The sequence below is a fragment of the Grus americana genome, chromosome 29, assembly GCF_028858705.1.
Source record: "Grus americana isolate bGruAme1 chromosome 29, bGruAme1.mat, whole genome shotgun sequence".
Taxonomy (NCBI): Eukaryota; Metazoa; Chordata; class Aves; order Gruiformes; family Gruidae; genus Grus; species Grus americana.
The window spans coordinates 395,464-409,676 of NC_072880.1; the positions used below are offsets into that span (position 1 = coordinate 395,464).

The following is a 14,213-nucleotide window of genomic DNA, read 5'->3' on the forward strand; positions in this document are numbered from 1 at the left end:
GGCCGGAGCCGCGCCCCGCCCCTCGGCCCCGCCCCCGGCCCGCCCCGGCCCCGCCCCCAGCTGCGGCGGGGCGGGGCTCGTGCGGCGCCGTGTGACGTAAGGCGGGCGTGCGTCGTGCGTGCGTGCGCGGCGCCGCGACGAGCTGCGCGCGGCCTGGCGGGGACCCGGATCGGTGGCGCGGCGCGGCGGGGCGCGGCGGCAGCAGCAGCGAGTCGGCGGAGCCGGAGCAGCTGGAGCGGTGCCCGGGATTCCCGGGGGCCCACGGCCGCCATCACGGATTTCCTGTGGGACAAGCGCACCGGGCTGGCTGCGAGGACGGTGCGGCGAGGGGCGCGGCGGGGCGGGGAAGGAGTAGGCCGCGCGGCCTCCGTGGCTGGCGGGGGCGGCCCGGGCCCGCGCCGGGCAGGCCCGGGCCCGGGGCTCCTCGCGGGGCCGCAGCCTGGCAGCTCGGGCGCTTCTGGGGGTGGGGCGGGGGCGCTGGCGAGGCCGGGCGGGCCGGATGGCCCGAGGAGGCCGCGGCCGGGCCCTGCGGCACCGGGGCGGGAAGTTTCTCTACCCGCCGCCCCTTCCCTCGGCCTCGGTCGCTCCCGGTGTCCGGGCCCCCTCCCTGGCTTCGCTGCCGGGCTCCCGTGCTTCCTCTTTTGGCGCTCGGCGCGGCCCCGCGCACGCCGCAGGCCCCACCCGGCGGCCGCGGAGCAGGGCAGCGAGCGCGGCCGCCATCATCGTCCCCAAACCGGTTCCAGGCCCTGCTGCGGAACGCCCTGGCGCGGGCTTCGCCTGCTCGTAACGAGGGTGCCCGGCCCTGGCGAGCCGCCAGCGTCGCCTTCGCACGCTGCCTTTAATTAGAGGCTGGAAGCGGCGCCTGCCGTGGGCATGGCGAGACCGCGGGGGGCGGACCGCGAGCGGCCCCGCAGAGCCCGGCCTTGCTTGGGAGGGTGAAGCTTGCTCGGGTGTAACGAGCCCGTGCCCCCAGGTCGCCACATCACCGGGGGTGGTTTTGCCTTTTGGTAGCCCTGCCTGTGATATCAGCGCAGGTGTGGATACAGGGAGGCAGCCCGCAGGAGCGAACCTTTTTGGAGAAAAAAATTGCTGGTGGGAGGTCTGTGGAAAACGAGAGCTCCTTTGGAGATGAGGCAGATTTTGCTGTTTGATGCTTCAGAGCTAAAATATGTGCGGAGAACATCTTAGAATTGTGGAGTGAGGCCTGGCAAAGGGAGTGGGGTCCTAAAAACTAGCGCTTCGGGGTTGGGGCGTGGTGTGCCACCTTACCGAGGGGGTTTTCTCCTTCACTCTTGACTTTCACGTCCCAACAGGGCAGTAGAGGTGAGCTCTCCTTCCCTCTGAGGTAGGATTTACAAGGCTTTGTTAACACCTCTGCACGTGGAAAAGGTGGTTTTGCTCCCTGGATGCTGTAGGGCCCTCCCTGATTGCAGTGGGAAGTGTAGATGTCGCTTGCTTGGCAGAAAAGCAGAGACGTTCCTTCAGGAGTTGCCCACTTGGGTGTCTCCAGTACTGATGCACAAGGACTCTGGGCCAAGCGCTCCTGGGCTCCGTTTCACCTTCCTTCAGTTTTTCCTTGCTGGTGCTTTGCCCCTTCCTGGGGAGCACAGTAGTTTAAAGAGTGAAGGTGGAAGCCCCGAAAGTGCAAATGCTGCTTCTGGAGCTGTGACCAGTAGAGATGGGGGGTTGAAGGGGGAAAGTAACCTGGAAAACAGAACCGCAGCAGGCACAGCCCGTGTGAGTTGTCACATCCTCTCTTGTATGGGATTCTGGGATCTCTCAGAAGTTTGTCCCCTCCCTCTCAAATTCCCCATGCACACTTGGATGCACTGCTGATTGCCTCCCCCCTCATTGCCCCTAGCACCTCCTTGGCTGCTGGTGGTCTGTACTGGTTTCTCTCCCTTGCAATTGCCGCACATAGTCATCACTGTCTGTTGTCCCTGTAGATGCCTCACTCTAGAAGGTACCGCTCGTCGGAGCGCAGCAGCCGCGGCAGCTATCATGAGCGCTACAGAAGTCGCAAGCACAAGAGACGGCGGACGCGGTCACGATCGAGCAGCAGCGAGCGTGACCGTCGGCACCGTCGGGAAGACAGTTACCACGTTCGATCCAGGAGGTGAGTCTGCAAAGACGAGGTGGGACCTCAAACCCTGTGGTGTTTCTCCAGCTCAGCTGGAGGCAGCTGTGGTCAGCCCAGCATCTGGGTGGCCTGAGCCCTGTTCACTCATGTGCTCTGAGCCGTAACCTCCCAGGTGGTGTTCATAATTGAACCCCTTCGGCTTGCCTCCCCCCGCCCAGCTACGACGACCACTCAGCAGACAGGAGGGCCTATGACCGGCGTTACTGTGACAGCTACCGTCGGAACGATTACAGCCGCGAGCGAGGGGAAGCCTACTATGAGCCCGAGTACCGTCATTCCTACGAGTACCGACGCTCCCGGGACCGCGAGGGCAGCTACCGGAGCTGCAAAAGCAGCCGGCGTAAGCACAGGCGGAGACGGCGCCGCAGCCGGTCCTTTAGTCGCTCCTCATCGGTGAGTATCCTGCTGTGCTGGGCCTCCCCTGTAACCTTTCTCTCCCAGGTGGCGAGCTGGGTAAGTAGAAAACTCACTTTCTAACGCGCTCTCGGACTCAGCTTGAGAAATGCATAGAAAGCCTTTGATGCAGACAGCAGTTCCTGTCCGCCATCCTGATGTGCCTCGGCAGTGGCTGCCCTGTGCCAGCTGGGCGCAGGCGGCTCAGACCCTCTCGTAGTGTTGCCCGCTCAGAGGTGGGAGGAGGACAGGCGTGCCTTGTGAGGCTGGTGTGTCCCCCCGGGGTGGTGCTGCAGTCCTCAGCTCCTTTATCCCTGCAGAGCGCTGCTTTTGTTTGGTGATGCTCGTTAAGAGCTGTCTAGGAACCCCAGCCAAGCAGTCTTTTGTGCAAGGTTTGTGCAGCAAACGTTCAGCTGATCCTGGTCCCAGAGAGCTCGGTCTGCCTGCGACAGGCGGCTTGGTCCCTGTGGTCCCTGGTTCGGGCCTGTGTTCTGTGGCAGGAAGCCCCCCTGTCTCTGAGAGTTAGGTCCTGTGTCAGAGCAGGATCCTTCTGGGTGGGCCCAGCTGATGTGGGATGTCGTGTGAGGGGCTTTGCGAAGGAGTAGAGCTTGTGGACTGGTCAATTCAGGTGGAGGCAGCAACCATCACAGGCTCTTCCCAGCAGTGTCCCTGGCTTTCTCTTGTCTGTTCTGCTGTTCACCTTCCACTTCTATTAGACCCCAGACATGTTCTCTGCTCTGTGTGTGGAGCTCTCAGTGTTGTCTGGTCTGTTCTGGCTGTGTGTTCAGGGATGGGATTGTGGGCTGGATTCAGGTCCCAAGTCTGCTGGCTGGTTGCTCCCAGGTGTGGGGATACTTAGCTGAAGAACTGAAGGCAGGAATTTTCTCTTCTCTGGCATAAACCTCTTGTCTGCCTCATCCTAGGCTGTCCTATTCCCTGTTGGGCCTCTGCTTCTCTCCTGGAAGTTAGTTCTTCCAGGATCAGCTTCTTGGGGGGAGGGTCTAGGAAGAAGAGTCACATCTTCCCCCAGGCAGTCACTCATAAATTCTCTCTGGTTTTGGATGGATCGTTGTACCAAGAGTTGCTTCTGAAATCTCTGAATTCATCTTTTTCTGAGTGTTGGGGCTGGGGGAAGCGATGTGGGTGGTTGTTGGAATGGGATGGGGAGCGTCTGTGTGGGGCAGCCTAGCCCTTTGCTTGTGCAGGACTTCCCAGCACCTGCCTTCTGCAGCCTTTCCTCAGTGGCTGCCGTGGGGCTGAAGTCAGCCTCAACCCATGGCCACTGAGCGCCCGGCTGCAGAGTTGGGCTTCGGCGTGCTCTCTTGGCATTATCCAGGACCCGAAGGCCAGTGCCGTTCCTCTCCAAGCCCCCCTAGGAGTGAGAGCAGCTGGCCCCTTCCACTGCCCCTCCAATCGCCCTTGTTCTGACCGTTTCTGCTCTCTCACTGGTTCGGGTGGGGCTGTTTGTAGGTTCTTTTTTTCTTTTTTCTTTTTTTTTTTTTTGCTACAACGAAAAGCAAACTGTTTTTTTCTTTTCTGAGCTAGTGTGTTGTATCTTGACATGTTCCCTTGCAATATCCCTATCGTTATATATTCCTCTGTGCCGTATGAATTGGCTGGGAATCTCCTCCTGCAACCCCTCCTCAAACAACCATGTGAATTTCCAAACCAACCAATGCGTGACGCTGGCTGCTGCGCTGGTTTGAAAATCTGATTGGTGAATGATGAATTCCCTGTCTGCCTGGGCCAGCAGCGGAGTCGACAGAGCAGCAGAAGGGCCAAGAGTGTGGAGGACGACGACGAGGGGCATCTGATCTATCGCGTCGGCGACTGGCTACAAGAAAGATGTACAGCCAAATCGTAACATAATTTAGCTCTCTAGTTAAGCTCCCATCGCAGTCGCAGATCTGTCTTATCTTTCTGTTTCATTTTATTTTCATTGTTTATTAAAGAGAAACCCTCTCCTTTTCCTTCCCCTTTTGTTAAAGCTACGTTTATATTTTGTATTGTTACTGAAGTGCCAGGGAACTAGGGCAGTTGCCTTGTGCAGCCGGTGTCAGCCTTCCGCTGCTCCGGTCTCTCAAGCTGTGTGCAGGTTAGGTGTTGCAATGCATTCTCCTCTGCCTTGTGTATGCGCTGCATCCAGGTCGTGCTCGTGCTCTCATCTGCCTTCCTCTCTTTCTCTCCCTCCCAGATGAGATTATTAGCACCTTAGGGGAAGGCACATTCGGCAGAGTGGTGCAGTGCATCGATCACCGGAGGTACGTCTGCTGCTGGGACAGGTAGGGATATGGTGGTGAGGGAGGGAGAGAGAGAGACACCACGGCTGGTGATGGAGCATTTTGTGCTTAAAGTGGGAGCCTGGGGGTGAAAATGAGTGTCTTTGTTTCCAGTGTTTCTGTGCTGGTCTGGGCGTTCGCCCTCTCGGGCTGCTCATGTGTTGGAGAGGGGTTGGGGAGCCTCAGGGCTGTTTGCAGGGAGGGAAAAGGCACTGCTTTGGTGGACATCCCTTAATGACAGCCGCCTTCTGGCTTGAGCAAGGGTGGTGGAAGGCTGTGCTGCACAGGATCAGGCTGTGATCAGAAAGCACTTTTTGCAGGGCACAGGCTCTCTGACCCAGCGCAGGGGTGATCTTGTGGTTTCTTCCTGTTTCTCCCCAGGGGTGGTGCACGTGTTGCTCTCAAAATCATTAAAAATGTAGAGAAATACAAAGAGGCTGCTCGACTGGAAATTAATGTCCTGGAGAAAATCAACGAGAAGGATCCTGAGAACACAAAGTGAGTGTGTTCTTGGTGTCAAAATGGAAGGGCAAGCATTGCCTTAGCAGCACAGTTGCAGGGATGGGTTGAGATACTCGATGTTGTGTGACTGAATTCATCTGTAGCTAGTTCTTGGAGGCATATTGGCTCACTGTGGGATACAGACTGAGGAAGAAAAGGAGGAGCCTGGCGCAGGGATAGCAGCCGAGTGGTGTGTGCAGATCTGTCCCGAATCAGAATTTTTTTCTCAGTCTTTGTGTCAGGATGTTTGACTGGTTTGACTACCATGGCCACATGTGCATCTCCTTCGAACTGCTGGGGCTCAGCACCTTTGATTTCCTGAAGGACAACAACTATCTGCCTTACCCCATCCACCAAGTACGGCACATGGCCTACCAGGTGTGCCAGGCTGTGAAATGTAAGTGTTCACTGCTCTTCTCTCCGCTGGTCCTTGACTGACCTGGAGAGCTGTGCAGCTCCCAACGTCCCTGCCGGTTTTGCAACTGGTGGCCCAAAGCAGTGAGTTTTTGCTGCGGTGCCGCTGTGCCAGTTCTGAGACTGAGCCTTCCTGCCCCTCCAGCCATGAATGCATGCTTGGAATGAGTCCTTTTTCTTTTCCTGATTGTACTGTTTTCCGATGCATGTGGGCTGGCAGTAGCTCAGGGCACTTCAGCATCCACCTCCACGCACACATTCTGGTGACTGATACAATAAATCTTTCTGCTTCTGCCAAAGCATCTTGGCCTGGACTAGCCTGACTGTTCACACCCAGTTCTAAATGTGGGCTCAACTGGTGCCCACATGAGCAAACCGAACGATGTCCGCTCTTCGGGTGGGTGCAGCCTCGCTTTGCTTCTGTTCCATCACCCTGACTCTGTTTGCTTCCTCAGTTCTGCATGACAATAAGCTCACTCACACTGACCTCAAGCCGGAGAACATCCTCTTTGTGAACTCTGACTACGAGCTCTCCTATAACCTGGAAAAGGTAACAGCGCTGCCTCGTGCTAGAGGTCTTCTCTTGGGGTCTTGGTGTCCCTGACCTTATCAGCAGGTGGGAGGAGTCAGAGCACGGTCCCGGGAGACAGGGGGTGACCGACTGCGTTCATGCACTTGCTCAGGGCCTGTGTCCTGCATAGTCTATAAATAAGCCATAGGGACCACAGGCTTACCTGTGTGCTGGTGAGAGTTTATTTGGGGGCTGTGCCAGCACTAATGTACCCTCTGAAGCCTTCCCCTCCCGGGGCGCCCTGTGGCAAAGCCTCAGCTATGTAAGGAAGGGGCTAAGTCCGCATCATGGAACTCCTGAGTAACTGATACCATTCTCTCTCACAAAGAAGCGGGATGAGCGGAGCGTGAAGAGCACGGCCATCAGAGTGGTGGACTTTGGCAGTGCCACGTTTGATCATGAGCATCACAGCACAATTGTCTCTACCAGGCATTACCGGGCCCCAGAAGTCATACTGGGTAGGTACTGCTTGGTCTCTGCAGAGGCGGGCATCACCCGGAGGGCACTGGGTGCTGCCTGCAGGATGAAGGAGTGTTTTGCCTCCACATTGCTCAGTAGCTGCCCTGGGTTTACCCTGGGAGATGAGAAGTGCTTTATTTACGTGCTCTACAGTGCTATTTTTGGGGGGGGCCAACAACTTTCTAAGTTGGTGTTTTGGCATTGCTACCAGCTGGGCAGTATATTGCCACCAGTATCAGGAGCTTGGCTGGAATGGGAATTGTTTTTCCCATTGTTTTGTTTTTAAAAGGGCAAGGGAGAGGGATTTTGAATCTTAGGCCATAACTGGATCTTTTATTTAAAAAACATTGTTTTTTAGAGCTTGGCTGGAGCCAGCCCTGTGATGTGTGGAGCATTGGCTGCATCATCTTTGAGTATTATGTGGGTTTCACCCTGTTTCAGGTGAGAACTGTATGCTGTATAGCTACCTCACAACCCATGAAAGAGGTTGCTGGCTGTTTCCCAGTACAGCTGGGAGCCTCTGGGACCGATGGGGTTCCCTCCATCACTGCAGTCTTGTAGAGATGACCCAGGTGTTGCCCAGCAAGGGGTTCTGAATGGGGGAATGCCCAGGGCTGGAGGTAGAACAACTGGAATCTGTTCCATGCCTCCCCTTTATGTTTCTCTCTCTCAGACACATGACAACCGGGAGCACCTGGCCATGATGGAGAGGATCTTGGGGCCAATTCCTTCTCGAATGATCCGGAAGACGAGGTGAGCAAGGCCAGCTGGGCGCCTCAGGCTTCTGCTGCCAGCAATCTCCTGCTTCATGTCTAGTGGCCCTCTTTTGAGGGATCAAGCTTTAAAGCTGCCTGCCGAGCTGGTTGTCTCCGCCACTGCCGTGTCCTGAGTAGCGTGTGCCGCCAGGGTTGGCGCAATGCCGTTGCAAGACGTTTTGTGCCTGGGTGTAACCTGTTCCCACCTCTTACTCTGACAGGAAACAGAAATATTTCTACCACGGCCGCCTGGACTGGGACGAGAACACCTCTGCTGGTCGTTATGTTAGGGAAAACTGCAAACCACTGCGGGTAAGGTGGGGTGGGCAGGAAGACCCGTTTGCTTTATCCTTTTCTCATTGCAGAGTCTTATAGTGCCTGCCCCAGTTGTGAAGATTCTTCCTGTGGGCAAGGTTGGGCCACGGAAAGGGTCAGACCAGTGTCTTCCTGAAGGAGCCTTGCCTGTCCCAGACATAAACTAGGAAGACTGCAGCAGCCTGAGCTTAATCTGAAGTGGAGGAGGAGGAGGGCACGGAGACCTCAGGAAGTGCCTGGGAAAGATGGCGGGAGGGTAAAAACTCGGCAGTTCCGTGCTTGGTAAAGCGGCCCAGAGTTCAGGTCTAGGATGGGCGATGGTCTGAACAAACCAGTCTTCCCCCAGCTTAGCTGTTCAGCCCAGGGACTGGACCGGGACAGGGTGCAGTGTCCTTGGCCCTAACCTCTCCCCTGCATCTCCCCAGCGATATCTGACCTCTGAGGCCGAGGACCATCACCGCCTTTTTGACCTCATTGAGAGCATGCTGGAGTACGAGCCGTCCAAGCGCATCACCCTGGCCGAAGCCCTCAAGCACCCCTTCTTTGACATGTTGGAGATGGAGCCGAGCACAAAAATGTGGGACTCTAGCAGAGACATCAGCCGGTGACGCCACAGGTGCCGGCCTGCCCTCAGATTCTAGCCCCCGTGGAGGCCTGTGTGATTTCTATTCAGACACTTGGTGCTTTTTTTTATATGTGAGGAGAACTCCCTGGACACATTTGTAAAGCTGTTAATATGTGAGATACTGTAAATAGCCCATATTCTATATTGGCCTCTGAGCACCACGGGCCTGACCTGCTGTTGCTGCTGCCATTATCGTGAGGCGAGGGGGCCTGTATGTCCATACTGTAAATACCTCTGTTCAGGTGTTGCTTTGTCTCCTGTTCTCTCCTGCCCTCCTCAGTGTAAATACTTCAGGACTCCCAGCTCTCTGTAGCTTATCTGTTTCCTTGTAAGTTATGAAACTGGTGGGACTGCATGGGAATTATTTTTTGGATCAATGTCATAGCCCATCCCCACACCAGAGTTTTATAAGAATTTTGTACAGTCTTTGTGAAAAATAAATATGAAGTGAATAAATGACCTGGTTCTCTTTACTGGAGAAACCTCTTGCTCCCTGGAGGGGGTACTGGTGATGGCTGTTGGAAAAGGGGTGTCGAGGTGCCCACATCCAGCTGTCAAACACTGGTGTCTGTGCCTTTTTGGCTCTTAGCAGCTCTGCAGCAAGGCTGGGGCCTTGGCTTGGATGTTTCCATGGGAATTGCTGGGGCTATTTCAGACCTGATGGCAGCTCTGTGTAGATGCTCTGCCAATATGTCTGGAAGAACCTCGCTGGAGTAGTGTCGGTAACGGAGCAGACATACACATGGTCTGTTCTGCAGGAGCTTATTGCCTTGCCACAGTCTGTGGCAGACTGTGTCCTGGCTCTGGCAGACTGTCATCGCACAGAGGGATAAAGGAAAAGTCCAGCTTCACCTGGAATTGGTGTGGGGGAGTCTCAGGAGGGCTGATGTTGGGTCATCTTCATGATCACAGATCCTAACTTAAAGGCTGGGAGCTTTCACCTGCCTCCTGTGGTACTGCTGGGCTAGGCAGCAGCCAGCCAGGTGGTGTGCCGGGGAACAAGAGAAGACCGGGTCCTGCTGCATGTGTAGCCAGCCCCCAGGTCAGTCTGGAGGAGGATTACACTGACCAAATAATACCTGCAGCCTGTCCCAGACTAAAAAAAAATCAACTAAAACCCATGCTGGTGTCCAAAACCCGAATCCACAAGTTTTACTTTTCTAGCAGAGAGCACAGCTCAATGTTCTGGCTGTCTGGGTTGAAGTGGGAGCTCGTGGATTTGTGTGTAAGTTTGTAAGTCTTTGTTCAGAGGTGAAAGAATATCGTTAGCAGAGAGGTGTGGGTGCTGCTCAGTACTGAGAGCTGGGATGGGAACTAGAGGCAGGTATGGACAGATGTCCTGTGCTGCGCTTAGGATGCTGAGGAGTCCCTGTTCAGGAGGGGGTGGTGGTATGCTGTCTGCATGCAGCTGGCAGTTGATGGAATCAAATAAATACATAAATAACTGGTCCAGGAGACACAAATGCCCCAGGCTGCTCGTCATGCCCTGGTTTACTTCCATGGAGACTGCTGTACAGCTGGTTCAGTGGGCTCAGTGAAATAGCTGCTCTGCTGCGCCCCCGCTGACCTCCCCGAGGGGGAAGCCTGGAGGGTTCCACGCAGGCCGGAGGTGAACAGCACCGCGGCCGTCCCGGTGAGGCGGGAGCCCAGCTGAGGGGTTCAGATGTGAGGCCTCAGGGGGACCCGCGGGAGGGGCCTGCTGTCGTGGTAGGCTTGGCTGAACGGAGCCATCACTGGGTAGAGGAGCCGGCCCTAGGCGGGGAACCCGGGGGGCCGTGGAGGTCCGGCCCTGGGGTGGGGCACCGGGAACCCCGGGGGGCCGTGGGGGCCCGGGCGGCGGAGAGGCCTGGCCTCGGCCCGGCGTTGCCATGGGCCCGCTGTTGCCATGGGGACGCGCTCCCGGCGGGCCCTGCGCGGTAGGGGGGCAGGAAATGCGCCGGCACGTGACCCCCGGACATGTGGTCACATCACGTGCTCGCCTCCGCCCGGCCCGGCCCGGCGCGTGCGCAGAGCCCCCCTGCAGTGGGGCTCCCCGGAGCCGCAGGCCGTGCCGGTGACGTCACGGTGCGACGGCCAATCGGCGGCGGCGGGGCGGGGCGGCGGCGGCTGAGGGGCTGAGGCGGCGGCGGTCCCGTTCCCGGTCCCGGCCATGGCCCAGCGCGGCGGCCCCGCGCCGTTCCCGGACAACCCTTTCCAGGTACGTCCCGTCCAGGGGAGGGGTGGCGGCTACCGGGCCCAGCCCCGCGTCACACCGGCCGCGTCTCTTGCAGGACCCCGCGGCGGTGCAGCCCCGGCCGGGCCCTGAGCTGGACGCCTACAACCCCTTCGAGAGCAGCGCGGTGAGGCGGGCGGGTCGTGGCGGGGCCGCTTCCCGGCGGACGGGGCCCTCCCCGTGGCGAGCGGCGCCTCACCGCCCCCCTCTTCTTTCTGCAGCCGCCGTACCAAGTCCCGTCGGCGGCTCCGCCGCCCCTGCCAGCGGCCGGTATGCCCCCGCCGCAGGCGGCCGCGCAGCCCCCGCGGAAAGCCAGCCCCACGGAGCCCCGGAACTATGGTTCCTACGGCACGCAGGTACCGGGGAGGGAGGAAGCCGCTCGGCCGCCGCAGGGCGGGCCGAGGAGAAGGCGGGAGCCCCAGGGCCTTGCGTTCCCCCCACAGGCCTCGGCGGCAGCCGCCACGGCTGAGCTGCTGAAGCGGCAGGAGGAGCTGAACCGGAAGGCAGAGGAGCTGGACCGGCGGGAGAGGGAGCTGCAGAACGCTGCCCTCGGCGGCGCCGCAAGTGAGTGGCCTGCGGGGCATGGGAGGGACGGCGGCCGCCTTGCCCCTCGGCCCCCCTGCACTGGCAGTGGTGCTCTCTCCTTCTCGCCTCCTTTCCTCTGCAGCGAGGCTGAACAACTGGCCCCCGTTGCCGTCCTTCTGCCCAGTGAAGCCTTGCTTCTACCAGGACATCCCCGTGGAGATCCCTGCTGACTTCCAGAAGACTGTTTCTACCATGTATTACCTCTGGATGGGTGAGTGCCTGCGGGAAATCTAAGGGCAGATCCTGGGAGGAGGCAGAGGAACAAGTGACCTGTGTGCGAGTGAATGCTGCTGCTCTGGAGAAATCACAATTAACGCTTGGTGCCCAGGTCGGGGGAGCTGACCTCTTGGTGTGGGGAGGGGGGAGCCTTGCTCGGGTTGCCTGACTGATGTCGTCTCTCTCAGCCAGCACCATTGCTCTCTTCCTGAACTTCTTGTCCTCGCTGGCCTGGTTCTGTGTGGAGCCCTCGTCCGGTTCTGGGTTCGGCCTCTCCATTCTCTGGGCTCTCCTCTACACACCTTGCTCCTTTGTCTGCTGGTATAGGCCGATGTACAAAGCTTTCAGGTGTGTATCTGCCTGAGCTCCCAGGCCAGCAAAGCAGCGGGGTGGGATGGCTGCGAGGCTGGTGCTTGAAGCTGGGGGAGTCTGGGCTGCTCGGTAGGACAGGCCCCTGCCCCGCGTGCAGCACCAATGGTGCCCCAGTTCCTTGTGGCCTTTGGGTCTGGGGGATGCGGTGACCCTGCGCTGAGCATCACGTTCTCCTTGTCCCCTGCTTTGAGGAAAGCTTGAGAGTTCTTTTCTGTGGCCTAACCTCACCCGTCTCTTTCTCCCAGGAGTGACAGTTCGTTCAACTTCTTTGTCTTCTTCTTCGTCTTCTTTGCCCAGAACGTGATGTATGTGCTGCAGGCGATTGGCATACCAAACTGGGGATTCAGGTGCGCGTTGTGCTGACCCCGGAGGGCCCAGCCAGCCAAGTACACCAGAAAGGGAGGAGGCGGGTGGGGAAGAGAGAACCTGTGGGCAACTGCCTCTTGTTTTGCAGCGGCTGGATATTGAGCCTGATAGCGCTGCGGAAGAACACAGCTGTGGCTGTGATGATGATCCTGGTGTCCCTGTTCTTCACAGCAGTGGCTGTGTTGGGCATCATTATGCTGAAAAGGGTGAGTATGGATTGAACCTCGGGGGCAGAACGCCCCTTTGGAGGACGGGTTTTGGCAGGCACAGCTCTCGTCACTGGGGGCCTGGATGGGACCGGTGCTCTGACCCCGAGCCCACCGCTGTCTTCCAGATCCACTCTCTGTACCGCCGGACGGGCGCCAGTTTCCAGAAAGCACAGGAGGAGTTTGCTGCGGGGGTCTTCTCCAACCAGGCAGTGCGCACCGCAGCAGCCAATGCTGCCGCGGGCGCCGCCACCAATGCCTTCCGGGCGCCATAGCTGGGGAGGCCCAGCTCCTCATCGCACGTGGGCTCTTTCTAAGGAAGAGGAAATCCAAGTGGCACTTTCATTGGATCCCCGTGTGTCCGCATCAGCTGTCAGAGGCTGCCTCATCCCAGCTTGGAAGTGCTGGCGCCTGAATCGTCTGCTGCTCTAACCCCTTTCCTCATGGATGGAGGCTGTTCTGGTTTGTGCTGGTCCCCTTCCCTCAGCGGACTGGGGAAGGAGTGGGATGGGAGGTGCTGTGGCTGAGCCCAGCGCCTCTCATCGGCCTCCCTTCCAGCACCAGGAGCCTCTTCCAGACATGTGACAGGGACTGAAACGGCTGCTCACCTTTCCTGGGCTCTCCTGTGTCCCCACCTGGTGATGTCACTCGTGTGCCCTGGGCCATGGAGGGTTCCCCTGTGCCCAGTCCCAGGGTGGGCAGGGGCTTGCACTTCCCTGGAGGCTTTTGCCTGCCTTCCCTTTGGCCCGGACCTGGTTCCCTGCCAAGAATGTTATCCCTGTCTTCCCTGGGCTTGCTGCGGTGGGGCTGGCTCTGTCCCCAGGGTGCTGAGCTGGGAGGCAGCCCCCTTCCCATCCCTCTCCCCATCCTCTCCTTCTCCCCTTTGCTGGGCTGAGCCTGCTCCAGGTGTGGGGATAAGGAGAGCGTGGCCAGGGCAGGCGGTGCTGGTGCACTTGCTGGTGGGGCGTCCTGCCGTGAGCCTGTGTGCCTGCCACAGCTCTCTGGGACTGGCACGTGGTGGACCTTAAAGCCTGCCGGGCACTGAGGAGGGCTCCGGGTGCCTCCTTAGCCCCGTCTCTGCCTCCTGAGAGGTGAACAGCTTCTCCCTTCCTTCCTCCCTGCCTGCCCTGGGGCCGGCACCCCCTTGCTCTCCCCCGCACTCTTTGCAGACCCTGCCCCATCCCTTCCCGGGACCCTCTGTCCTTGCCAGCCCCCGGTGTCCCTGTCCCATGTGCTGGTGTCCTCGGGGCTCCCTGGGCCTGGCACTGTGGGGATGGGTCTCATGAGTTCTGCTTCACCCCATCTCCTCTCTGATGCTCCTGGGTTTGTCCCCGCTGCTCCTGGGCTGGTGAGAGGGTTTGTGCCTTCATCCGTGGGGCCAGCGCCTGCGGCGGGTCCCCAGCAGCCGCAGCTCTGCCCTGTCCTGCTGTCGTGGGGTCGGTGCTGGGGGGCGGCGGTGGTTCCCCCCTCCGGTTGTGGCCATCCCGCCATGGGGCAGCTCCCGCCGCGGCCTCCCGTGTGTTGCTGTGCCCGACGCGAAGCCGCCTTCAGGTTTTATTTAAGGAATAAATGAAGTTTCACTCCGTGCCTCCGTCGTCTCCGTGCCTTGCAGACGGGAGCGGGAGGAAGCGGCGGGGCTGGGGCCACAGGTCCCGGCGGGGCGGGCCGCACTACAGCTCCCGGCGTGCCGTGCAGGGGCGGCCCCGGTGCGGGCGCGGCCTGAGCTGCCGCCGGGGTGCGGGCGGGCGGCGGGAGCGTCCCCGGAGCTGCCCTGCGCCTTGGGCGCGCCCGCTCCGCCTCCTGC

At 59.1% G+C, this 14,213-nt stretch overlaps 1 protein-coding gene across 4 annotated transcripts; it reads left to right on the forward strand.

The window, feature by feature from the left end:
* The first annotated feature begins 120 nt into the window (after positions 1 to 120).
* LOC129197580 (dual specificity protein kinase CLK2) lies at positions 121 to 13,997 on the forward strand. Of its 4 annotated transcripts, XM_054806180.1 has the most exons (20): positions 124 to 318; positions 1,947 to 2,116; positions 2,299 to 2,533; positions 4,284 to 4,380; positions 4,728 to 4,794; positions 5,194 to 5,310; positions 5,544 to 5,710; positions 6,183 to 6,277; positions 6,627 to 6,756; positions 7,116 to 7,198; positions 7,431 to 7,510; positions 7,734 to 7,824; positions 10,723 to 10,791; positions 10,886 to 11,020; positions 11,108 to 11,228; positions 11,332 to 11,460; positions 11,654 to 11,813; positions 12,083 to 12,184; positions 12,292 to 12,409; positions 12,538 to 13,996. In XM_054806180.1, the coding sequence occupies exons 2-20, from the start codon at positions 1,947 to 1,949 to the stop codon at positions 12,682 to 12,684; spliced, it is 2,313 nt and encodes a 770-aa protein (XP_054662155.1). In that variant the 5' UTR covers positions 124 to 318; the 3' UTR covers positions 12,685 to 13,996. The 4 variants fall into 4 exon arrangements, with proteins under 4 accessions (XP_054662152.1, XP_054662155.1, XP_054662153.1 ...); XM_054806177.1 differs by lacking the exons at positions 10,723 to 10,791; positions 10,886 to 11,020; positions 11,108 to 11,228; ... (3 more) ...; positions 12,292 to 12,409; positions 12,538 to 13,996 and adding an exon at positions 8,253 to 8,908 and having other exon boundaries at positions 121 to 318; XM_054806178.1 differs by lacking the exons at positions 10,723 to 10,791; positions 10,886 to 11,020; positions 11,108 to 11,228; ... (3 more) ...; positions 12,292 to 12,409; positions 12,538 to 13,996 and adding an exon at positions 8,253 to 8,908 and having other exon boundaries at positions 4,287 to 4,380.
* The last annotated feature ends 216 nt before the right edge of the window (positions 13,998 to 14,213 follow it).